The 26,322-nt window shown below is 46.9% G+C and overlaps 1 protein-coding gene across 4 annotated transcripts in view; it reads right to left on the reverse strand.

Moving 5' to 3' along the window:
• Positions 1-2,869: 2,869 nt before the first annotated feature.
• Positions 2,870-26,322, reverse strand: part of CPEB4 (cytoplasmic polyadenylation element binding protein 4) — a 56,582-nt gene continuing 33,129 nt past the window's right edge. The window contains exons 3-10 of one of the 4 annotated variants that reach the window (XM_056112372.1): positions 25,460-25,510; positions 16,193-16,216; positions 14,323-14,496; positions 12,192-12,281; positions 11,777-11,895; positions 10,858-10,972; positions 9,283-9,464; positions 2,870-7,546 (exon numbers count right to left, since the gene is read on the reverse strand). In XM_056112372.1, the coding sequence (XP_055968347.1) occupies positions 7,319-7,546; positions 9,283-9,464; positions 10,858-10,972; positions 11,777-11,895; positions 12,192-12,281; positions 14,323-14,496; positions 16,193-16,216; positions 25,460-25,510 (983 nt within the window). In that variant the 3' untranslated portion in view covers positions 2,870-7,318. The remainder of the gene's footprint in view (positions 7,547-9,282; positions 9,465-10,857; positions 10,973-11,776; positions 11,896-12,191; positions 12,282-14,322; positions 14,497-16,192; positions 16,217-25,459; positions 25,511-26,322) is intronic. The other 3 variants (XM_056112375.1, XM_056112374.1, XM_056112376.1) reach the window with 3 other exon arrangements.

The raw sequence follows: 26,322 nt of genomic DNA on the forward strand, positions 1-26,322 counted from the left end.
AAGGGTGGACCCCCCTGATAAAGGCGGGACACTGGCCCTCAGTGGAGAGCTGGAAAGGTGAGGGTGCTCCCCCAGAGCTAAAGGGGGAACTGGAAGCCTCTTTTCCTCAGAGGCAGTCAAAGCCCTGTCTAGTTTCCAGCTCTCCCAGCCCCCCAGGCCTTTCCTTCTGCTGCTTTGTTCCTTAAAGAGGAAGAGCCTTAGAACATCAAAAAGGCTCTGAGAGAGCTCCAAGTTCTGGGGTGCAGCTTTGCGTGAATGAGCCCTGGGTTCCATCCCCAGCACCAAGCATTGCTTCCAAGCGCCCCCAGAATGAATAAGTGGGAGCCAGGGAGCTGGGATGTGTGTGAGAAAGGTGTAACTGGCCTCTTGACACCAACCTGCCTTTGATGAATCATTTCCCTTCTCTGTCCTGTCCTGTCCTTCCTTCCTATTCCCTCTCGCTCCGAATCCCCTTCCTGCCTCTGAGCTCCCCTGGAAAGGACTGTTCTGGGTTTGAGGATACCCTCAGGGACAATTTGAGCACCCAGTGGCATCCTTCCCATTTTAGAATGTATGAGTTGGTCTTTGTCAGCTTCGAACACTTCTGCTAGCAAGGAAAAAAGGAAATTGCTGATGATGGTCCTATGACTATGGCCTTAATGTCTCCCTCAGAAGGAGCTGTTGCTGCAAAAGCATGTGCAAGCATTCTAAGTGGGTGCTTGCAGGCGCCGAAGCATCACATCTGTTCGGAACAGCTGTTCAGACTGCTGCAACAATTGAAGCTGAGCACTGCACAGCTATGTTGCTCTAAAAATGGCAAATGCATCTTCTATTTCTCCCCAAAAATATACACATATGCAAGTGTGCTCACATAGGCACACGCAGAACTAAGCATATAAATTTCTTGCAGAAATCCCTTTTAATGCTGACATCTCAGCCAGAAGCAAAAATATTCAAGTACTGTTTTAAAATTCACAGATGTACCAGGTAGCAAGCTTCTCCCCACACTCCTTGGATTTCAGAACTATTTTTGTAAGATCAAAAGAGATGGTGCAGTGTCTTAGATGAGGGGCATGAGAAGAGGTTTGAATTCTATAGCAAATGTGTTGCTCAATTAACCTCCCGTCTCCTTGGTGAGGTTTTGCTTTAGTCTCAGATGAATCTATCAGTTCACTCATCCACCCACTCATCATTCCATCCAACCATGCACCCACTCAGTTCCATCCACTTAGCCACTCATTCCAGCCACCTATCCTCCCTCCTCCCTCCCTCCCTCCCTTCCTCCTTCCTTCCTCTCCTTTTCTTTCTTCCCCTCCTTCCTTCCTCAGTCCACCCTTCCAGCTAGATATCCTTATTTTGTTTTGTTTTTTGGTTCACACCCAGCGATGTTCAGGGGTTACTCCTGGCTCTGTACTCAGGAATTACTCCTGGCGATGCTTGGGGCACCATATGGGATACTGCGGATTGAACCCGGGCCGGCCGCGTGCAAGGCAAATGCCCTCCCCACTGTACTATCGCTCCGGCCCCAGCTGGATATCCTTTCATGGCGCACTCATGTGATGATGCTTGACTGACAATGTGTCTTGGGTGTCTGTTGGTCCCCGGCCCCTAAGACTTTCTGTGAAGCTTCACTGCTCCTCAGCATCATCCTCTCTCCCTGTCGCTCTGACTTCAGAACAAGTTTCAGTGTTCTGTTACCTTTAGTGGGTGATGGGAGGGTCACCCCTCGGCATGTTGGGATCTTTTCTTCTTTTCACTGGAACTGGATGGGGGTGAGAGAAGGGTGGGGAAATAAAATCTTTGAAAGGGTGACATTTGCTTGATCACAGTGACATTTCCAGGGTGTCAAGGCCCTGCGTACTGAAATAGAACTCCACGGAGCAGGATAAAGCCAGCACTGCTGCCGGCTTAGCTCTTGGCATTTGTTTGTGCGCTGGCTCCCCCCTCCCACCACGTAGCCAAAGGCAGTTTTTCATGGACACTTCATCAGATTATGCTGGTGGCTTGAGCACGCCTGGCTTTTAGGCGCTGCTGTTCATTTTTCACTTCCTCGAGACAAACTGGGCCGTATTCACTGCAGCTACCTGCACTGAATCACAAGAAGGCACTGTCCCCCGCCAGCCCACACTGACACTCCATTCAAGTGGAGAAGAGATACAAACTTAAAAATAGCTCCCCAAGACTCAGGCGCGCCTGCCCAAACAGAATGTCCTCTGAGAAGAGCCCCTGCACGGGGCTGCTTGATAAGAGCTTCTAGTGGGCCCCAAATAATCATTTTCTAAATTCTTCGCGTTGAATCGAAGCTTGTGTTCCTATTCTCAGAGCATCGGGGGGAGGGGGTGCTTGGACGGGGATGCAAAGGCGTGTTCTTGAAGAACGGAAATGATAGGAATTCTAAGAAAGCTGGACAGTGCTTCGCAGGCAGCATCCCCCACTCCCTGCCTCAGCCCCCAGAGCCTGGGCCCAATCGACTCTGCTGTGGTCTTCATTTTGTCTGGTGTTTGTTTTTTAGTTTTGGGGTGACACCTGGCTGTGGTCAGGGATTCCAACTGGCCCTGCACTCTGGAATTATTCCTGGAGGTGCCTGAGGGACCATACGGGGCGGCGGAGATCAAATCTGGGTTGGCTGTGAGCGAGGCAAGCGCTCTCCCGCTGTCACACCCAGCTCTGTCCGGTTTTTGAGCCACACCTGGCAATGCTCAGGGCTTACTCCTGCTGGTGTTTGGGAGGCTGTCTGTGGGGCCAGGGATCGAACCCAGGTTGGCTGCATGTAAGGTAAATGCCTTACTATCCCACACGATCTCTCTGGGCCCTAATATTTGTGACATGCCACATTCGCCATGGTGGAAATCAACTTAGGGGGACGAGAAATGAGTCCATTAAGAGAGAGCGGAGTTAAAAGTTTTATTCATTCAACATCTCACATTACAAATATTTAAAAATTATATGCATACTGGTATAAATAGTCATTTGCAAACTATTTAATAACATTAATTTTCCACTAGCACTTCAACAAATGAACTCTTTTAAAAAAGGAACTGTGTTATATAACTTAAGAGTAGAACATACAAAAATAGGAACTTAAGGTGAAAATGACTTTAATAAAAAATGAATTACCCTTATTTAAAATGCTATAATAAATACTACAACCTCCCCATACACAGTAAAAACTATATGGAAATTCAGCCAAGTAGTACAATTAACTGACAAACTTAAATAACTTTTCCTTCTGATAATATGAGCAATACACTGGGGGGGAAAATAAAACATTAGGGATTAGTAAAAACTAGACACCCACTGGCTAAAAGTTTCACTTCCAAAAAATATAACAAAAATCTGATGAAAATTATAAAAACTAATTATACTTTAAATTTTAAAAATATAAAAAATAAAACAGTTGAATACAATATTGTCCCAATTCTTACAATGCTATCAATCACAGTAGCTTTAAAATAAGATAATAAAATAAAGCAAATGACCAAAACCTCTTTTATTCCATTTTTAAAAATAATCTCAAATTTACATTAGTAGAAAGATTGATTTCTGATTCTTTTCTTTAGAAACACCAACAAGAAAGAGGATTACTCTTAACAGTAGAAAATGACATTTTTTAAATGTCTGCAATTAAAAACAAAGAATCACACTGCAAAGATCTTTCAAAAGTTTGAAATAAGTATTGCACATAACTTGAAGTTAACTCGCCACAATTCATCACATTCAAGTTTTAAATCACCTTTGAACAGAAGATTCAACTCTTCGAAACAAAAGGGGTGAATTATCAATCAAGTCTTTCCAACAGCACTCTCATAAAATGCGAAATTCATTCACTGCAAGTTTTATTTTGCATTCTGCAGAGCTCTGTGTATGGAGAAGTATATATATTATACCAAAGCGGGCGGGGGGGTCGGGTGAAGGGGGGCAGAAGGGAGGAAGAGGAAAGGGCTCTTTTACATAGAAAATAATCAGAAACACTTTATTTTACATTGCAAAAATAACCATGTAATTACTCTGTAACTACATTGTAAGTACATGGCTAGTGCCATGCTAGTGTGCTCGAACCACATGCTTGGGGAATTGAAGTGATACCCTAAAATCTGTAAACGAATTACATGTTGATTGTGTTGGGAGTTACATGGTAACTTCCAATGACGATCCCATGTAATCTGAAGGACATGTAATCAATCAAAGTTCAGAGTAATAGATAATAATTGTTTATGCCCTGTAAATTGAAGTGTAATCAAAGAATCTGTAAACACGCTTGCCACACAATCACGAGTAAATATTAGGAGAATAACAATTCTTACATTAGTCATGCATACTAACATCACACACCTGTCCCACGGCAGGCTATTTTTTTTCTTTCTATATAATTTAAAAGGGCAGACATCTCGGAATCAAACACTTAACATCAATTTATTAATATTAAAAATGGCTAAACATTCACCAAAAATGTCTGCATTATGAATCATTTTAAAAACCTAGTAAGAAGCTGTAGACAATTTTGTTCTTTTAAATTTCTACCCTAGGCTTATTATGCATTTCATTTTTTTCCCTTGGTTTTCTTTTGTGTGTGTGTGTTTTGTTTTCATTCGTTTGTTTTAGGAAGTACAGTGTTGCCTGTCATTTTCATGCGAATCTGTTTTTCCTCATTAATTTGTGACTTCACATAAGACTATTTTTTTAAATGCTAGGGACACCGAGAGTGGTGCTGGGGAAGAATGTTTGAAGCAACATGCTTTCTCTTCTCTGCAGATTCTAAAATAGCATTGGCAGTGCACGGCATCCAGAATTTAAAATGTACGCAGAGCACTGAAATGTATAAAAAGCAGAATATAAGAAAATAAAATTTATTAAAATTATTTATATTAAAAAATGAAGTATATGAAGATCTCTCAGTAATAAAAGTACAAAAAGCTACTCTTTGCAATATGAAAAATTGAGGTATTGCATAAAGAGATATCCCGTCAGTGAAAAGTGTGCCTAAAAATGTTCACTGTTGGAAAAACAAGATATACAAAAGTAGTGCATAACAAATATACATTATGTGCATGACAAAATAAGTTAGCTACAAAAACACTGTACCGAAATTCAGCAGGTCATGTACAAAGGGAGAAATGATTATTCAAAGCTAGTTCTCAGTGTTATTTCTGGTTAACTCCACACACCTGTTCACTGCGTAGGCCCAGCACAATAGCATACCCCAAGCCACCTACAAGCATTGCAAAGAATAAGAAAGAGGCAAATGAGCACTCCAGTGAGAAGGACGGAACTCAGCAGGAGAGAAGAAAGAAATTCCTGACCAGCTACACAGAGCAAACTGCGCCCCTCCCCGCTGCCCAGCCCCCTAGGACGAACTTTCAGGATTTGCAGCGATTCACAGAAAAGAAAAAAGAAAAGCAGCTCCCTTGCTAGGCTGGATGGTTCGACAGCAGATGTCTCCATTTTGACCTTTGGAATGGAACGGAACCGGGACGGAGTTCGGGAAAGGCCCGCTCTGCCAAGAGCGAGATCAGCTGGGGGAGGGTGTTGGCCGGGTGGTTCCTAGTGGTGCTGGGGCATCTTTGGCTTGCAGGGCTCCCAGATGGTACGGGTAGGTGGTACACCTAGCAAGAGTGCCACTGGAGTTTTCTTTGTTGTGTGTGTGTGGATTTTTTTTTTGTGACGTTTTGCACACCGCTAATAATCCTTTTCCTGGTGGATAGGGCATTTGAGTAAGAGAATGTCAACGAAAAGAATGGTTATTTTCCATTACCGGGCTTCAAGAGACTATTTTTAAATTCACCCCTGAAGCATACTGTTCAACACATAATAACGCCTTTCCAAGCTAGAATTTTATTTATAATAAAGCATGCATTACTTGGTGAAGTTGGCACTTCAAACACTGTCTATGTCCCATGCTAAGTTCTGAAACTGTAATGTTCTTTTATTTTATAGGAAGAGTAAGATAAACATACGTACCTTTGCACAGATTTACACAGTTACTTAGATCAACGGTGCAAAACACTTTGCAACTACTTAACTTTTTTTTAAGCTTTTTTTTTTTCATTTGCTATGTTACAACTAAATTACAGGATTCCCCAAAGTGACTGGAAATCAGAAAAAAGTAAGCCAATCAGCAGCCAATTGGTAGCTCGGATTTTTTCGTTGGTGATGGGGTTTTTTGTTTGTTTGTTTGTTTATTTCTTTCTTTGTTTTTGTCTCTTTTTTTTTCTTTTTTGCGAACAAAATCGAAAGTGATTTATCTTTGAGGTATCTCTAGCTCGGTTTTCTTTTCCTTTATAACGTCAAAATGGAGAGCAAAGGCTGTCAGAGGATGAGTGTTATTAAGTAAGTTCGGCTACAGAGTTCCTAGAGCACACCGAAAATAAAAATCTCTGCATTTGTTCTTCGGGAGAGGAAATGCTTGTTTTCCCACCAGCTGGCGTGAATTCTAGCTTTGGTAGGTTTTCTTGGGGCTACGGCCCAATGAGTAAGTTTCAATAGGAATCAGTATACTACAGTAACTGTCCCCCCCATTCAGTAGTAAATTCACCCCCCTCTTTATTTTATTTTTTTACATTCTACATTTCCAACATGGTTTAAAGAGAAAATAAACCCAGCTCTGCTTATGTTCCTATTTAGTCTTTCCTTTTCGGAGGTAACTTGGAGGCTAGAAGGAACACTATTCAGCCTCAAAAAAAACCCCTCAGAGTCCTTAGAATGTTGCTTCAGTCTGGCTCATGCATTTGTGTTGGCTTTAATATGCGCTTTCCTGTTAATAATTGTTAACTTCCTCCACTGCCGTGAAAAGAATACAGGGGGGTGGGGGGCTAAGAGAGAGGCCAGAAAGATGATGAAGGAACAGAAAAGAAGGGAAAAAAAGCAAAAGCAGTTCCTTGGGAGGGAGGGGTTGTCAGGATAGATGATAGTGTTCTTGGTGCAAGGCTATTTTAATAAAAGTATTCTTCTATGTTATATTATTAACAATAATTTAATTAAAAAACCCAAAATACTCTATCGTCTCATTTCTTTTTTAATAGTTCTCTCTCTCTGTCTCTCCTCTGCAAAACTGTTGCTGGAAGTTGGGTTCCTCTTAGTCTCCAGCAAAACCAGAGAAACCAACTTCGGTGCAACATGACGGCCCTGTGGAAAGGGAGTTCCTACCTATTGGTTTCGGGGACGTGAGAATCTACAAACACCTCTATTATAGGCCATTCGTTGCATTATACTATTGGTAAGTCACGAACAGTTACCGAGAGGGCATGCCAGCATTGGCGCGGGCGAGGAAGGAGGGTGAGCATGAACAGAAGAGGGCGCCGATCGGGGAGGCCTGAAAAGGAGCGCTACGGTTCTCCTTCGGTTAGTTCCAGCGGAAGGAAATATGCCGAGGACGGTCGCCTCCTTCCTTCACCAGGGGCTTGTGAAACTCCCTGCCTGCCCGCGAATGAATGGCGGCCCAGCAATATTCGCAGTAATACTGGAGGCAGGTGACATTAGCACAGAAAAACGGAGCGAACTTCCCTCCGCAGCGGGCCCCCTGACACTCATCACACAGCTGGTCGTCCAGGACATATGGCTTAACTTCCACCTAAAAGCGCAAGAGAAGAGAAGGGACTTGACTTCTCTGTGAAGAATCCATTTCCTCTCCACGGGGGGTGGGGGGGGGTGGGGGGGTCAACTCAAAGGGGGGATGCATCTGCTCCAGGGAAGAGAAGGGGGGCCACACCCAGCAGTGTTAGGGGGCCCTACCAGGTGCCAGGAGTTGGATCTGGGGTGGCCACATGCAAGGCAAGTTCCTTACCTACTTTTCCAGTCCGAGGCAGTAATTCTTGGACTGACAGAAAGACAATCCCTCTTTGAAGAACTTGCTACATGTTCCCACCCCTCCTTCCCCAGCCCACCCCCTTTTTATTTTTGTTTTGTAAAGCCTGTTTCAAAGGGCAAAAGGATTCCTCTGGAAGTGGGACCAGGTGATAAGCCCATGGTTTAACCTAGAATATTCTGAGATGAAGCACCCCCGGCCCCCAAGAGGGTTTTCCGAAACCTGACCCCCATCTGAACAGCTGAGGCTGGATTTTAGTCCTCAGTGGAATCAGAATTTACACAAAATGAAGAGCTGAAGAGGGTCTTCGGGCAGAGGGAGAATACTCCTGGTTTCCATGGTACTGCGCACATCTGGGGTGCTAATGGGCAGGGGGAGGCTGTTGGAGTCCCACTCTCAACATGGGCTTTGTGTCTGCTGGAGTCAGAGTCCGAGGTGAATTTGCAACCACAGGTCCCAGTCCTGAGTCCCACAGACCAACCTGCCACAGGAGCTCTGGAACATTCCAAACAACCAGTGAATTCACCAGGTAGAAGAGCTGCACATTTTTACAAGTGGCCCTGAGCTACGTTAGCTGAGAACAAGGGGACGGGACTCAAGGGGACAGGAAGAGCAGGCTGCACCACAGCACCAGCCTTCCGAGTGCTTTTGCGTGCTCCTGGCTCTGCACTCAGGGATCACTCCTAGCAGGGCTCAGGAAACCCTACAGGGTGCCAGGGACTGAACCTGGATCGGCTGTGTACGAGGCAAGAACCCTAACCACTGTACTATCTCTCTGGCCCCATGAAACCTGAATATCAAATGCGAAATTGCCAACTGAAGTACATGCGTGAAGAGGCCTGGGAAACCAGCCTACAGACACTCTTGGGTGCTAATCACACATCAAGGTGGCATGAGACCGTCCCTGCCAATGATCTTGCCCCCATCCTCTGCTAATCAAACCTGACCTTCCTCAACTATACTGCTAATACCACTGGAACAAAGTCGTGAGTGTCAACCAGGCAAAAGCCCTGAGGCGGGTCTTCTCTAGCCTTAGAATAGAGCATACTAGATTTCTCTTACTGATGAAGAGTGAAACGTGTCTAAGATTTGCACCCCTTCAAGTGAACTGACTCACTCATCTGTTACCTAGGGGACTGAAAATGGGGATAGCTGAGGAATTCAGGACGTTCCGGGAGGAGGAGAACAAAGGGTCAGAAACACTCAGGGGCTCCGTGTCTGCATGTCTGCTGTGCCACTGGATGTGGGGAAGAGTAACTAAATGAATGGAGAGAGGTGACAGCTGAGGGCAGATCAAATCGGCTTAAGTACAGTGAAGTGTTCTAGTGAGATACTCAATCCGGGACAGCAGACCCAAGATGGCTGAGAGACCATGTGTTTTATTGGTCCTACAGGCCAAACTGTCGGCTGACTGTCTATAAAATCGCCCCCATTTCAGTCTTGCCAACGACAAACTTGGAAGGGCCGTTCCAGAATGTTCCAGAATGACGTCCAGGACTTACCCGTTTATCTATCTCTCCATGCTGCAGCTGGACAAAGCGGGCGCTGATAGCAGCTATGTAGCTCTGTTGGTTCGAGAAGGCAACTCGCCCGGCTCCTTTCGGGTACTTGAGCTCGGGGTCGGTGTCGATCCCAGCATAGCACACGCCTCCGTACAGCCGATCCATTATCATGGCCAGCTCCACTGAAAGGGGGAAGGGACAAGTAGGCCGCCGGAGTCAGAATTATTCCTTTGGGCCCACCAAGGGCCTCGTGAAAATGGAGTTCATCTGGGGCTTGGGACTATGTCACTGTCGATGTAATTAAAAGGCAAACCTCTTGCAGTCAGGTGTCTGCTGGGTTTATTTCTAATCTTTTATTAGTGATAGGCATGGGTGCTGCTGAGTGTTTATGTATGTTCTCGGTGATCTTTAGAGTTTTCTTTTTTTGCTTTTGTTTTTGGAAGTAGAAAGGCTTACTGGAAAGTAGAAGGGGATGGAGAAGAGACTCATCAGTTGGGAAGGAATAAATTCTGAGCTTTAAATTTTTCTTATATTTCTTTGGGGTTTTGGGCTATACTCCACAGTGCTCAGTGGCTATTTCTGGCTCTGTGCTCAGGAGTGACCCCTGGTGGTGCTTGGGGGAACTACATGGGATGCCAGGGATTCAATTGGGGTTGGCTGCATGCAAGATAAGTGCCTTGATCCCTGGAAAATCTTCTCAGTCCCCAAATGTTCCCTTTGAAGCTTTATATAGGAAGAAGACTGGAGGTCTTTTCCTGGAGCAATTTCCTGGGTGAACTGAGATGTGGTAAAGCAGTTCACTCGGCCTGAGGTGAGAGATGAAGGGACCGTCCTGAGGGGAACTCTGGTGCTTCTGCTCCAGAGTCATGTTCTGACCATAGTTACCCACTAGCAACGCACTGCATCCTATGAAATGATACTGTGACTACACTCGTCAATGGACTGGCAGGCTCTGTGGGCATCCTCTGGCCTGTCACCATGCAAAGCTGTTAGGTCTCCCCAGAGTCTGGCTATTCACCAGTTTTCCAGATAAAAACACCAAGTAATGAATGGACGGTCTTCTCCAGAGTATGCGCCCAATGGCATGCTTGTTCACTTTCTGTTCTTTAACTCACTTGTATTCTCAGGCTCAGATTACTTAAAGTGGGGGATGCAATTTCTTCTCTAAGTACCGCTCTAATCTAGAGGCCCTGGTGGGGAGGGGGGTCTGACTGCATTGTAGGGGATACTCTGGGGAGCATATGAGGACGCAAGAATGAAACCCGAAGCCTTCCCTTAGGAAGGGAAGCTGAGCAGGTGACGGCTGTTACCTAAAGCTCTGCGTTGGTTATTTCCTTGGCCCTCCAAACCGCTCGAGCTAACTCACTCCTCCACTGGGCACATGAGAAGCACCTAACCGGACAATACTGCTGTCTGCAGTGAATGGGAACTGATCGTGGGAATTCAAGCCCACACATTTCCATCTGAGAAGTCTCACCCTCGGACATCAGCTCCCCACATTTCACCCAGAAAACCCTTTATAAGACATTTTTTCTAGTCCAGGACAAAAAGGAATTTGGGGTTGCTTGGTCATACCAGCTCGCAAGGGTCGAGGCACACCGCCAACAAATATAGTTTTCCGGGGGTCAAGAGGCTGGGAACCGTCCATCACAAAATCACTGTCGCTCAGGTTCCACGGCCGAATCTGCACCTACGTGGGCGCAGACAGAAAAGGCACTTTTAAGGGACCATACTGCAGTTCTCCAAGCCATCACCCCCATCATTCCAAAGCAACAACACTATAAAACTAGGAAAGACTTTAGCATAGTGGATCCCAAGTCATCATTTCATTTAGAGGAAACTGGACCAAGTGGGAAGTTCCATTGCATTGCCAGGAAGTGCCAAATCATGGAATGTATCCCTTAACCGACGAGACCTACAGTTTACTTGTTCTTGTTCTTGTTTTGAGGCCACACCTGGTGGTGCTCACCCTGGCAGTGCTTGGGGGATGGTAAGTGGTGCTAGGGATTAATCCAGAGTCACCAGCCTCATGCAGGGCAAGTGCTTCCCTCCTGTTCCATTACTCCAGCCCTGAATTAAAATTGGGAGATGGGGAGTATTTATTTGCTTTTGTGTTTGAGTCACACCCGGTTGTGATCAGAGCTGAGCCCCCTGAGAGTGCCACCCCCATCCCTCCAGGTATCCCCACATGATCCCTGGCATATGGCCGACCTCAGTTTGATTACTAGACGGTATAGGGTCCCCCGAGCCCTGCCAGAAATGACCCCTGAGCCACAAGGAAGCACTGAGCACTGCCGGTCGTGGCCTTCAAACCAAATTCAGTGCCAGAATAATTGTGCACAAACACAGTGAATAACCACAAGAGGAACCGGAACACGACGCTGAAGCTAACTGCCTCTTTCTACCTACAAATAAGGCACTTACGAGCCACACCAACAGGTCTCGGTTTCAAATGGGGACCAGACTGAAACGCTGGCAGCCACAGCACACTTACAGGCTTATCTTTGATGGTGGGGCTGGACACACACAGGTAGAGTTTGCCATCTTCCTCAATGCACGCATCGATCAGAGCCTGGACGGAACTTTCATCTTGAAATAGCAGGAATGCGTAGCCTGGAAAAAGAAACCGGGGGAGGGGGTGTGTGCAGGGGGTTCTCTTTTAATTAGATAATGCTCCTGCTCAGAGTGATCAGACTGGGAGAGCAATTCAGGCTGGGGGTGGAGTGAAATTCCAGTCTGAATGGAAATGATGGGGTTGGGGGGGGGGGTAGACAGTTTAAAGATGCACACGGGAAGATACATTTGGGACAGAAAATCTTGCAGCCAGGGCAAATGTTCACATGAAGGCGGGACATGAAATGAAGGAAGGGTGCCATGGGCCCCATGTGCTGGATCGTAGGGAGAATTACCTTTAGGAGGGAAGTAGGATTTGCTCTCTGCTTTATGGGGCCAATCCACTATCAAAGGGCCAAAGCGACGAAAGCTAGCTGTGATCTCATCTAAAGAACAAAACAAAACAAAAAAAGGTGGAGGGAGATTTTAATACTTCTATGATCTTTTGGGGAATGAAATTTAAAAACGCAATTAGAACTATTAGAATTACATGAAGAATTAGATTTTCCACTGAATACTTCCCACATTTGCCTTCCCTTTTATCCTTCTCTCTTTCTCTCCTCCTTCCATCAGTTTATACGCATGAATAATCTGCCCACTGGCCCATTAAACCATCCAGGTGCCCGTACATCCTTCCTCCCATCTACCTATCCGGAGAGTCTCTCTGGGCCTGTGCGGGCAAGAACATAGGCCGTAGAGGTAGGGAGAGAGACTTGATCATATCTTATCACACATTCAAAGGATGCCAGTTATCTCTTTGGACACTGGGGAGCCACGACAGGAAAATAAATGCCCCGAGGAACATCTAGACCCAGGAGGTAGGCACATGGAGCTGAGGGACAGGGGCAGTGAGGTAGCCATCAGCAGTGCTGAGGCTTCAGGCCGACAGTTGCCTGGACTCTCCAAAGTTCTCACCAACTTACTGGGTCTCTTTGGGTTAGCAATTCCAGCACGGATTTTCAGTAGGCAGGAAATGATCCACTCCTGGCTTGATCTGCCCCATCATTTCCACCACTTTCAGAGCCCCATTCTGCAGCTCCCACTATTCCTCAGAAATCTGTTGGAATGGGAGGCCTGTCCCCCTCAATGCTACTGACTGAGCTTCCAGTTTTGCTCTGAGAGGTAAGGCCAAATCACACTCACAAATGCCATTAGTCCCACCCCATTTTCATCACTTCTTTCATCAAGTGAGTCCGTGGCCCTCTATTTCAGGATAAGAGCGAGACCCTCTGGCTGTACAAAAGCATTGATGAAAGAAGCCCTGATCCTACGATTCTAAGGCGAATGAAGAGCAGGGCCAAAGGTGAGAGAGCTTCATACCTGAGACCAAAGGCTAGTGCGGCCCGGAACTGACTTAGCCTGTCCGAAATTTCCGAGGGCCTCCCTTGGACCTTTGCCCAACCCACCCACCCAGCCTGTGTTTAGTTGCTCTTTTGAACCACTTTGATCTTGATCTTCCAAAGGACAGATTGAAAGAAGAATGCCTGGAGATCCCTGTGCCCATATGAAATGATGAAACCTTATCACCAGAGATTTTTTTTCCCGCTGTCCCACGAATGGCAGTGTCTTCATTTCCGTGGAGAAACCCCGAGACAGAAGAAAGGAACAAAAGAAACCGGGGTAAACAGCTGTCCACGGTCCATTCCTTTGCGTTTTTGTTTGTTTGCTTGCTTGCTTGCTTGCTTGTTTGCTCTTATGAGGGTCAGTTAGACTCGCAGATGAAGGGAGGCTGACAAGCCCCTCGGCTTTTGCACGACTGGCTCATTATTCGGTTCTCGTGCAAATGCCACTTCCACCATGATGATCTTCCTGCCGCACTAATCTCAGACTCCCCACTGCTCAGTTGGGGCCTGCTGCAACTCTCTGAGCCATACTCGCTCTGCACTGCGTTGCTTGTACATTGGCAGTTTTCAATCTGCCTCCCTGCCACATGCACAAACACACACATACTTTGTAAGCAGGGACTTTCTCTCTTGGCTACGATTATAAACAAGCGGACTGGACTGCCTGGCTTTGAGAAAGCATGTCAACAGTGGAGAGCAAAAACATACCACCAAGTGACCTAACTCCCAAGTTCTCATTCAGAGACTTTGGACATTCTAACCATGAACAACAGCCATTTAGAGACACTCAAACAAAGTGGTGGGGAAAAAACCAAACCGGGCTCAGGCCCAGACCAAACCCAGTTCACCCCCGCTCCAGCCAGAACGGAAGATTTGGTACATTTCCCCCAGTGCCCTTCCCTCTTTCATTTCCCTTCCAGCTCTTAAAAGTTCTGCTCCCCAGTTCCTGCTGGGACCTGATCCGACCTGGCAGGAGGGCAGAACGGGCGCAGGGATCGCCAGGGAAAGGCTGGAGTGGAAAACCTCTGAGCACCGAGGCCGCTGCCGGGTGCCGCTGTGGAGCGGGCGGCTCCTTCTGACCTACCTTCATCGATGTCGGGAGGTAAGCCACCCACAAACACCTTGCGGGAATAGCGCTCCACTCTTTCTCCGTTCTGGTGAGTGAAGCAGTGAGGTGACCCCAAGCCACTGTGAAGCGGTTGATCCCCACGGCCGTCGTCCAAGAATCCATCTTCCATTGGGAACAGGGATGACTGACCTGGAACAGAAAGCAGGGACACACGCTAACAGGAAATGTGCCGGGCGCCTGAGCGTCTCTCACAAGACACAAGGGCAGCCGCATCAACGCCGCTACTCTTCCTTTTTTCACTCAGTGCCAATAAGATCCTCAGTTGTGCATCGGATTCCCATTGCCCCAGAGTCCCAGTAGGGTTGAAGTGAAAAGGCCACGGTTACGAGAGATCCCCAGTGGGAACCTGAAACTTTAGCGCGGTGGCAGGAGAGCAAACTGGCGGCTGGTGGCCGCGGCAGAGCCCCAGCGCGAATGCTCAGCATTGCACTCGGTGATTAGATGCCATGTCCCTTGAATCACCCAATTTTCCCCCAAAGACGGCCTGCAAGATTCTCCTCCAAGACTTGCGGATGCCTCCCAAGTCCATGTGCATGTGCAAAGGTGCCGGCCCTCACTGTCATTTCCCTAAAATGAGCCTCAAAATCCACTGAAGGCTGGCAGCCAACGTGACAGTGAACTGGTTCTGTTTTTCTGTCAAAGGCATGCTGGACTGCCTCGGAGCTGCGCCTCTCGCAGCTGTGCTGGCCCGATCTGATCCCACCACGGGCCTGTGGGGTTGCAGCCGGAGCACTACCCCTGTGAGAATACGCAGGGAGACTGCGGGGCCAGGTGGTGCAGAGTCTCCCCAGAACCCCCTGGTGCAAAACAGGCAGGTTTAAATCAGAAGAACACAGAGTCACAAGCCACTGCACAATCTCCCAGGGCCCTGGTTTGTCACTTTTCAAGCTGCTTCTAGAACATTCCACATAGGGGGATTGTGAGGGTTCTCCCTCAACTGTGACCCAGGAGCTGACTGGACTCATACAGTCCTGTTGGCCTCCTTTCCACTCTCCTTATGAAACTTTGGCGAGCGGAGAATCTCTAGCTGAACTGATCAGTTCGGAATTTCTCCCAGAATATCACAGCTCTGAAGAATTACATAATGGGGCAGGGGGAAGAGGGCAGGAGGGGGTGACATACACACTATAAAACTGGAGGTAAGTTCCTGCACGGTCTTTAAAGATCACCTATGTTTTAAAAGTAAGAAACGACCTTACAGAAAGAAAAAAATTCTAGGCAATAAAAATAAGATATTCCAGGCATGTCAGTAAAATGAGTCTTGAAAATTCTCTAATTTCTGAGCAGTCATTTCTTTAGTCGCTTTCATTGAAAACCCAATTGTACTAAATGTGTTTCCCGTGGCAGAGAATGTGCCTTGCATGTGCGAGGCCCTGGGTTTAATCCCTGGCCCTGCACGGCCCCTCCAAGCACTGCTCTATAGGTGTGGCTTCCTCAGCCCCACAAAAAAATAGACATATGATATCCAGGTAAAATTGAATCTCCAGTATAATCAGGTGCTTATAGATCAGTCAGATTCTGTTTTCTTTTTTTAAGGATTTAAAAAAAATTTGTTTCTCTGAAGCGATTCCTTTCAGAAAGGGGGAAGACTGAGGGGAGAGGGAAGTCAGTCTTCAAGAGGAAAATTCTTTGAATTCAAATCCAACTCTGCAAATGTCTCCAGAACTCAAGGGTGTGGAGTTCCTACAGTTGACTCGAACACAAGGTAGGGACGGGAGAGACGGTTTCCTTCCCCCACCCCGCTACCCACAGCCGAGGCTACTGAACACGCAGTTCCGCTCCAAATACAAGGGAGACATTCAAAAGTTAGAAACAATAGTGTTACCTCTCCTGCGCCCATATGTCCTTGCTGCATGTCAAATGAGAAAAAACAAACAAACAACCTTTCAAACATCATCAAAAGAATCAACTGTGTCTTCATTGAACCGCTCCATTGAAATGGACAGAGTTTGGCTAGATCATCACCATGTCTCCCAAAACAAGAAATTTGAATAGTGAGAGGTCTACTGGATGCATACTTTTCTTTCTGTCTGTCTCTCTTTTCAAAGTTCTTGGGAAGCAGTTCTGAGCTTTAAGTGTTGTCAGGGAAACTTTCTGCTTGGCCACCCAAGGCTGAGCATTGTGCAGATGTTATTCGTGATCTAAACCGGTTCCTACAGTACTGGCCTTCTTCCCATGCAGAACACACAGGTAACCAGCAATTCAGTCAGTGGTACAATTGTTACAGTTCAATTTTTCACACTTTGGGGTAGAAAACTTCTATATTATTTCTCAGTTAATCCCTAATAAAGAAAACCATACAAATGAAATCTGTAGAAAATTCACAAACTTCCTTTTTAGCCAAAGGTTTCTCATTAAACCTTCTATCATGTTCCTCATGCCAAACGTTTGGCACTGTATCACCAAATATGTTCCAGACCAAGAAGAGAAGGAAGGTCTATCAGATAATAAAAGAGATAAAGACATAAGAAATGCCAATGTAAACTCTACCTCAAGGATATTCATAAAAAAGGCCTCCCCTAAAACCAATGAGCTTTCCCAAGCCCGGCTTGTCCTAATACCTCCATTCCAGTCAACAGAGGTTTCTGTAAGGCCTGCTGCCACCAGGCACTGGGTGAGAGGGTATGTGGTCTTGGATGCCACAGGGCCACAGCAGGGAATGACCGCAGGACAGGCCTCCTGGCCTGGTGGTACAACAGGAACAGAAGAGGCAGGGGACAAGGTTGGCAGGAGGGATCAGGGAGACGGGTGGTATCAGCTGGACCTTAAGGAGGATGAGAGGACTGTGATGGCCTGGCATACCCCAAAGGGCTGCTGCCATGCTCAGGACATGTGCCCAGAACCACTGCTCCAGAACAAGGAGGAGCTTGAGTGGAGATGAGGTGTGACCTGGGGGTTGGGATGGGATTTCCAGTTGAAGGGAGCAACCCTTTAAGACATCACGAGACACAGTGCTTAGCCCTTTCCTTAACTGCTGAGTCAAGTCTAAGGTACAACTCAGAAGTGCCATGTGTTCATTTTCCAAACCCCAGTCCTATCACTGCCAAATACCAGGGTTTTTGCCAGAGCACTTAAGCAAATGGATGAAAAGCACATAAAATACACTTGGTATGTTGTAGGCTGGGGGGCCATGAGGTGCTTGGCTCACTTGGGCAATCTGACAGATGTCAGGAAGACAAATGATGGCACCAAAGCAGATGCCTGTTTAAGAACATTCTATTCCTCTATTTGCCTTTAAGACAAAGTCGTTGGGTGACAAACGAAATATTTTAAATCCCTGTTCTGTCAGTCTTAAGAAGAATTTGATGGGTGGTTGCTGCTTGGATTTTTAAGTAGAAAGATCATTGCAAAGAGGAAGCTTTTACAAACTTTATAAAATTAACACAGTGCTTAGGGGCTATTCCTGCCCTGTGCTCAGGAGTGAGCCCTGGCAGTGCTCTGGGGACCATATGCGGCGCTGGGGACTGAAGCAGGTTAGCCGCATGCGAGGCAAGTGCCTTAACCCCTGCACTACCATCTCTGGGCCTGCCTTCTCTTTCTCAAGACAATGCTGTTTGTACGTTGACATAGGACATATGGGGAAAGGACATCTGAACTTGCCTGTGAAATCACAATCCAGATAGTCACAGACTGGTCAAAGGGCCCCTCGCGCTATGTTTGAGAGACACTAGTCAGCTCCCTTTCCTCAGTTTTTTCAAAGTATACTTGGCACCATCGGATCCGGATGAAATGCTCGTAGCACAGCCCCTTCACCACTTTTCTGAGGAAGGTGTCAGATTTCCAGATCTCACCATGTTCAAGGCTGGCATATTATTTGATGTTTCTCAAACAAGCTGGGAAGTGACAAGTGGTTAAAAAAAAAAAAAGACTCTAACTGTGTTGAAAGAAATCTCCAGTTTAGAGCACTTCTGTAGAAGTCTGCCGAGAGAAACTGCTCGGCTCTCCCCAACCTACCCAGTGCACACGGCAAGACCGCCACAGTGGAGGGATTTCGATGGTTCTTATCGGATAAAAATCTTCTTACTGCCAACAGAGACCAAAAGAATAGCGTATGTGTGTGTACTGACTTCTTTTTCTTACAGATTGGGGCAGGGGTGGAGGGGGGCACACCTGGCTGTGCTCAGGGAGCTTCTGTGGTGCTGGGGGTCAAGCTGCCCTCTCTTTGACCCCTAGGCGTTTACTCTTATTTCGTCTCACAGTTTGACTTCTGAAGGCCTCAGCGTTTCATCTGAGAATGAACACATGCTTCCAGAACAGTCTCGTGAGCTGGGAGTATTATGGCTACGAATTTTTGTCCCCGCTCCTTGTGCAGAGCTAGGAGGGAGCTCTGAGCACAGCCAAGTGTGGACCCCAAACTGAAAAATTAATAAACAAAAAAGCACGAGAAAAGAAGAGTGAAGCAAATGCCTGTGCCATGATCCAAAGGGTCCGAAGATGAGGCTTGTACGAGGAGCCCGTGTGTACCAAGTTTCCCTTCCTGTGCCAGTTTGATTAAGACATAAATAGATTTGTGGAAATGTGTATCAAGTTTTATTCTACCAACAACCACAGAATCTCAGGACAGAGGAACTGAGATGTAGAAAGAAGGATTTCACGTCTTGCTTTATTCACTCTGTGCTATTAAATTCATGACTGGGTATAATGTGCTACCAAATTTATTGATGAGTCATTTTGGGATTTCTTCTTGGTATTTTCTAAAAAATTGGAAAAAAATTAATTTTCTTACAAAAGGGTATTTAGGCCATACCTGGCATTACTTAGGAATTACTCCTGGCTCTGGTTTCTAGGGTCACTCCTGGCATTGCCCAGGGGACCATATATGATGCCTGGGTTTGAACCCATGACCACAGTGTCCAAAGCAAGTGCCTGAAGCTCTGTATTATCGCTCTGAGCCCACTATATTAAAGAAGAACAGTATTTCCTGCATGACAGCAGCTAATCAATTCAATTAAGAATAGGACGCTGGGTCATAAGGTAAAATATTGCTAGATTTTAGGTGGGAAGGAGGGAAGGGGTCTGGGCCAGACCAGTTGGCCAACCTCAAGGTCTCTTGTCTGTCACTTATTCCTTGATGTGCAGAAGGCAGATTAAAACCCTCTTTGGAAAGCAAGGGGCCAGGACTCCGATGAAAAGACGTTACTGAGCAGCTGCTTTTCAAGCAGGCCCAAACCAAAGGTCTTTGGGGGGATTCGTCAAATCAGTAAATCAGCTGAAAAGATGAAACTAGCTAGGAAAGAGGAAGGGAGGAAGGAAGGATGGAAGGAAGGAAGGAAGGAAGGAAGGAAGGAAATAGAAATCAGAAGTGGAAGCTAAAGGAATTAATCAGGAAAAGGAAAAAGTGAGTAGAACCCTCCCCCCCCCAAAAAAAATCCAAAAGAACAAGGCATACAACCTGTAAAGATGCCAAAAAAAAAAACAAAACACTTTCAAATGTTTAATCCAACACACCTAAATTGAATGTCGCAAAATTATCTTAGGTATGTTCAATAGCTAGAATTTCCTAGGTCACATTGACTTGGGTTTCATATAGCTTGCTAGTACATCAAAGAATGTTGCTAAGAGAGAATGAAGATATGAGATATGAGAGAATAAAGACAGAAGACATGCCATTCTAATTTCTGGATCTCCTCCACACTCAGCTTACTGATGAATATGGAGGGTTGATGAGAGTAACACAAGGATTGGGGTCAGAGAGTTAGTGAATCAGACAAAGGAGACAGCTACAGTTTGCACGCGGGAGGCCTGGGATTGATCCCTGGTACAGTCCCGCGACCACTGTTGGGAGTGACCTCTGAGCACAGAGCCAAGAGTAGCCGCTGGGTGTGGCCCAAAACATAAAACGGACAAAATATGTATCTGTGTAGGTGACAGATGTTCAATGGTATCGCCTCCTCGAAAGTCAATTTATGTGTCTAGATCTTAGGCTGGCCTTCAACAACTACCTTCAGCTTTCAGTAGGACTCTCAGACTAGTCAACTGGAGAGCAATGCAGAGTCACAGGACATTTTCATAGTGTCTTTTCTATAAACACCATGTTCTTTCACCATGATCATGCCAGTATTGTAGCAATTTGCACCCCATGCCCACTCTTTTAACAGATTTCTGTCACCTTTGCTTTTGCATAATCTTCCTTTTATTTTTAAGAATGACAATTAAGACATGTTTTCTGCTCATCTTTAAAAGTTCTCTTTTCCTCCTAATCTCCTCAAAAATAAGCAAGTATTGTAGCTGATACTTCCAGAAGCAGGAAATGGTGCTGGAGAAATAATCCAGCAGGTAGGGTGCTTGCGTGGCATGCAGCTAACTGGCATTGCACAGGGTCTCCCAATAAACCCCACCTGGAGTAATTCCCTGAGCTCAGAGTCAGTGGTTGGTCCTGAGTATCACCAGGTGTGCTCCTAACCCCCGGCACCAAAACCTAATAAATCACAGCAAGGCATCTGTTACAAGCATGAAAGCCTTTTAAAACCTAACATATTTTGCTGCTGGTCTAGGACTCTCCCTGGCATCATCTTCAATTTCTGAAGCTGCGGATCTGAAGGACTCGGAAAGCTCAGGACCCCTCCCAGACCCTTTCTGCAGAGGTGGCGGCGGCAACATCTCAGGGGCACTTCCTTAGGCAGGTGAGTTTCCTGGTGGATAAGAGGAAGTGCTTTAAATTCGGACCTGCTCAGAGCAAAACAGGGTAGCCTGAGGAGGTATGGGGGTGGGGGCGTCAGAAGAGGATTCTTTTGTTGAGTTCACTGTGAAGCAGAGTAGGTTTCTGGCTACTTCTAAAGGACCAGGGGAGGGGGCTGGAGTGATAGCACAGCAAGTAAGGCATTTGCCTTGCATGCGGCCGACCTGGGTTCGATTCCCAGCATCCCATATGGTCCCCTGAGCACCGCCAGGAGCATCACCGGGTATGACCCAAAAAGAAAGAAAAAGAATAAATAAAAATAAAGGGTTAGGGGAGAGATATTCTCTAACTCAACCCCACTCCGTAAGATGAATGAGAGAAAGGCAGGTCATGAGGAGCACTATGTCCCCGCCTCAAGGGGCAGATGCTTCAGTCTCAACTCCCAGGAACCCCAAAAGTCACTGTCTTTGGAAACAGGGTCTTAAAAAGGGGATCAGTAAGGTTAAATGAGATCAGTGGTATGGCCTGAATCTAAAATGACCAGGGTCCATACGAGAAGAGATGAGGACAGACATACATGGAGGGAAAGCCACAGAGAATGCAGAAAGACGCCGTCTACAGCCCAACAACAGAGACCTTGGAGGCTTCCAGCCTCTGAGGCTAGACAACAATTTTTGGTTTAAGCCAATCTGAAATGCTTGTTATGGCAGAAGGAGCCAACTAACATAGCCTCTAAGATTTCGATTTGAAAGTTTAGTTTTATACCTTTCAACTAAACCTTCCCAACCCCCAACTTCAGGTTGCCTACCCCCATTCCCCCCAAAAAATCTTTACAGCTAATAACACAGTAAGAAAGGAATTGCTTAGAACACACAGGTCCACAGTCTCAGCAGAGGCTGAATTATGCTGGCCATGTCTTTTAAAAGTCATGAGTGGTGTCTGAAGGTCATGCATTCTATGAAAACTGATGACTGAGCACGGTCCCCAGAGAAAGGCCTGACTGGATCTGCTGATGTGCGGATAGTAAAACCCCTTTATCTCGGAACATGCAGATTCCAGCCTGATTCCGTCAAACTGCTGAGGCGGGAGACTGCTCCGAGGCTGGGTCATTCAGTTATTGAGATGGGAACCCCACTTCTTTCCCCAAAGATTGGAAATGACTTGCCAATTTCAAAAACCAGCTAATGAAAATCCGAGTGGAAATTCAAATGCTCAGGGAGAAAGAGCATGCAGAGAGCTCTTCCAGATTTGTATTCCCACAAGAAACAGCTTTCAACTGACAGGCGTGTGAGAAAAGGCTCTGAGAGCTAAGAGTCGGCGGAAAGCAGAGACCCTGCCTGATCATCTTTCTTGAGGCTTTTAAAGCCTGGGCAGACAAAGAGTGGCTCCGCAGAGTTCCTGAAGAGCAGATACTGAATAATGGATACAATGGGTTGAATTTTCATTGCAGCTTTTACTATTTATATAATAAAATATATTTTTAATTTATTTGTGTTTGGTGATGCCCGGGGGTTACTCTCGGCTCTCCACTCAGGAATTACTCTTGGGGGTGCTTGGGGGACCATAAGGCATGCCAGGGATCCAAGGGCATCTGCCTTGTACACTACTGACCCTAGCTCTACCCGTGGCATCACAAAAGTCTCCTGAGCCCCATCAAGAGTGATCCATGAGCACAGAGCCAGGAGTAAGCCCTAAGCACAATCAGGAATGGCCCAAAATACAAGACAGAAGAACAAAGCACAGGACAAACACAGGCTGATCTCAGTCCTCTGTGATACACAGAAAACCAGGATGAGAACAGTGTAAGGCATTTAAGCGGGGATGCATAGAACACCGGCTGCCCAAGAGCAGAGGAAGGAGGACGAGGAAGGAAAGGAACCGAGGGGAGATTTAAGAAGTGGACCAGAAGTTACAGGGCTGTGATCAGGGCCCGGAACAACGCCCGTACGGAGATTTGGTACACGGATATATCCAACCCCAGAGCCAACAGCGCTGTAAGCAGGGGAGCCAGACTACAACCGCCACCCCTAGGGGTGAGGATGGGAAGGAGCCAGGCTGGGGTGTAGGAGGGAGACCGGGCCGGGGAGGGAGGCTGACACTGTGGGAGCGCTGGTGCGGAACTCTGCACACCTAAAACTCAACTACGACAAATTTTGTAAATGACGGTGCCTTTGTAAAAAAAATTGTTAAAGAAAGAAAAAGAAAACATTTATATATGGTGGTGGGTGAGGGGTGGCAACTTTGTATATCAAGATCATACGCATTAATACTGTCAAATGCTGCCTTAACTCTAGCAATGAAAACGGCTATTAGGGGGACTGGAGCGATAGCACAGCGGGTAGGGCATTTGCCTTGCCCGCAGCCAACCCAAGTTCGAATCCCAGCATCCCATATGGTCCCCTGAGCACCGCCAGGAGTAATTCCTGAGTGCAGAGATAGGAGTAACCCCTGTGCATTGCCGGGTGTGACCCAAAAAGAAAAAGGAAAAAAAAAAAGAAGAAACCGGTTCTTGGGCAAGGGAGGAGCTAGAGAGAGAGCAGCAAGGATGCATGCCATCCCAGCACCATGCGGGCCCTGCCAGCCGTACCCCACTGACAACGCCTGGCCCCTGCGATGATCCCCAAGCTCTGCCGGCTGAGACTCACTGGCCAGAGCCTCCTGAGCACTGCTTGGAAACCCCCCAAGTTAATAAAAAGAGATAATTTATTCATAAAACAAAGCCTTCTAATGGGGGTGGAGATGAGGCGATCTCGTAATAAGAGACATTTCCAAAGACGAGTGGAGTGTGGCTTCCGAGACACAGGCAGCAGCTTCTCATCTTCACACGGGGGATGTGACGCCAGGGGCAACCGACCGCATTTAGCAACAGCCTGAAGAAACTGGGGCAAGGAAGAGCTGACGGCGTTGCCCAAGATCACCCGCAGTTCCAGGCACTCTGCTCCCAGCCTGAACCCGAACCCGGCCCACAGGGAAAGCGCGCAGATCACAGCGCTGCCTTCTGCTGCCCGGCCTGAGCCGCCAGCACTTCTGGGCTCGGCTGTGGCCACTATTTCTGGCCGCTACAGCATAGAGAGACTTGAATTCCATAAAATTTGAATTTTTGTTACAGGGTAGGGAGACAGCAGGCCCCAGCTGGTGGTGCTCAGAACTAGGAAGTTCTGGTTCTGTGCTCAGGGATCAGTCCTGGCTTCTGTGCTCAGGGGATCTCTGCAGTGCCAGGAACAAACCAGGCTCGGCTGCGTGCCAGACAAGCGCCTTACCCCTGTCCTATTTAGGTCCAGGGTAGGTTTTCAATTAACTGTGTAGTTTCCCGAGGATGTGAGGAACCCAGGAACTCTCATCTACCACAGAGAATCTGTCTGGCTTCCCAGAAACCCACCTAAATTCCACAAACTGCTCATTTCAAATATGATCCAAAAGGAGAGATCCCAGCAACCCCCAAAATAATTTTTAAATCCCTATTTACAGTACTTGATTGGTAAAGAGTTAGAGGAGGAGGGTGTTGGTTTTTGTTTTGTTTTGTTGATGGGGCTTGGAAAAAAGCGTTTAAAAATGAGTTAATTTGGGCAAATGGAAAGCGTGGTCATATTAGGAAGACACAAACCGGCTATCCCACGCACGGGGTCATAAGCAGAGAACTTAGCCAGACCGCTGCTCTTCACCCAGTGACTTTTGGGGGTGAGTGTGGGGGCAACACTTGGCAGTGCTCAAGGCTTCCTCCTTGGCTCAGCAGTATGCGAGGCAAGTGCCCTACCCACCGTGCCGTCGCTCCAGCCCCCTCCAGATGGCTTCCAAGGACAGTATTGCAACTGCACTTCTCCAAAAGCCACCCTCTGCCCCTTTAAGTCCTGTGCACAGATGCTGCTGCCTTCCCTGTCAGATCAAGTGTGCTTCTGCAGAAGCCCGGAGAAAGAGAACTCAGTGGCCACATTTCCAAGAGGCCAAGAGAAGTTCCTGAAGGTGCTTGAGGCAAGCAGTGACTGAAACCTCCCTTTCTTGTTCTCCTTAGCACGGAGTGACCTTGTCGTCTGCAAAAAGCCACATGCTGTGGTCTCAGGCTCCTTTCTGTCTAGTTTTTAAACCTCTTATTACCTTGCACTCTTGCCAGGGAACACTTTCTCCAACACTGTAGAAATGGTTTTGATGTTGACATTTCAAAGGTCATAAAACAGAAGCTAAGGTTAAGATCCAGTCATTTTTCAGGGAACCCGAGGGGGGGGGTTGTCTCATTTCTTCTGTGTCACTGATTTCAAGACAGGACCTCGCAGTTGAAAAAAGTTACTGCCCCAATCTGTAGCAATCACCATTAGCAGTAAAAAAAAATCACTGACAGGCCAACCACGACTTGGAATGATGACTGAATTCACATGAGTCAGAACTTCTCCATGCTAAACCTAACGAACTTTTTCGTCCTCCCCTGGTACTAACTTGTGAGGCTATAGGCTTTGCTGGGATAAATCAATGATCACTTACCATTAATAAGCAGAGAGCTATCGGATCCTGGGTATGAATAGTTTAGACGACCTGAAGGCAAAAGAAGGCCGTTACTCAGTTCATTAGTTTTCCAGAGAAGATTTAAAAGTATTCAATAACAGAGCTGATGCAATCACTTTGATTTCAATGACTAAGTAGTGGGCTAGCCTCAGCTGGTGCCACCAACCTGAGGCAGGAGACCCATCCAGCAGCAGATTCAAGAGCACTTGAGAAGGGCCAGATTGGAAGCGGGCAGGGAAACGGCCATGGACTCCAGCTCCTCACTTGTGCCCCGTTCCCACCCCCACCCCCAGAAGTGTTCTTGGGTTCCTTGTTCTAACAGCACCTGGTCAGAGCGACCTCGCCCCCTGCCCCCTCCGGGGGACAGTGCTCTCCACATGCAGTGGGTTTTATTTTCTGGTGTGGTTTCTTAGAAGTTAGAGCAATGAGAGCAACAGTATTTTTCTTTTCCCTTGGGAGGGGCATATCCAGCAGTGCTTGGGGCTGACTCCTGGCTCTGTGCTCGGGGGACCGACTCTAGTTGTCTCTGTGCAACATAAGCACCTGCCCCCGTGTTCTCTCTCTGCACACAGTGCTATTCTTCTACAGAATTCTTCTACAGAATTCAGAGCCAGAGCACCAAGTGTCTCTGCTGCGGGGAATCTGATTGTGGTGGCAACACTTTGGGCTGGCCTGTGACTCCCCGTGAGATGCGCTCACCTAAGGAAAGGCAAGGGGAACTCCAGGGGGACGAGTGACCAGCATCTAGGGTGCGTTACATCAGGATATGGGCATTAGAGTAGACTCAGTGACAAGAGTCCACTCAGAAGCAGAGCCTAAATGGACACAGCTGGACCTCTGCT

This window comes from Sorex fumeus, unplaced genomic scaffold (assembly GCF_029834395.1).
Source record: "Sorex fumeus unplaced genomic scaffold, SorFum_2.1 ptg000017l, whole genome shotgun sequence".
Classification (NCBI taxonomy): domain Eukaryota; kingdom Metazoa; phylum Chordata; class Mammalia; order Eulipotyphla; family Soricidae; genus Sorex; species Sorex fumeus.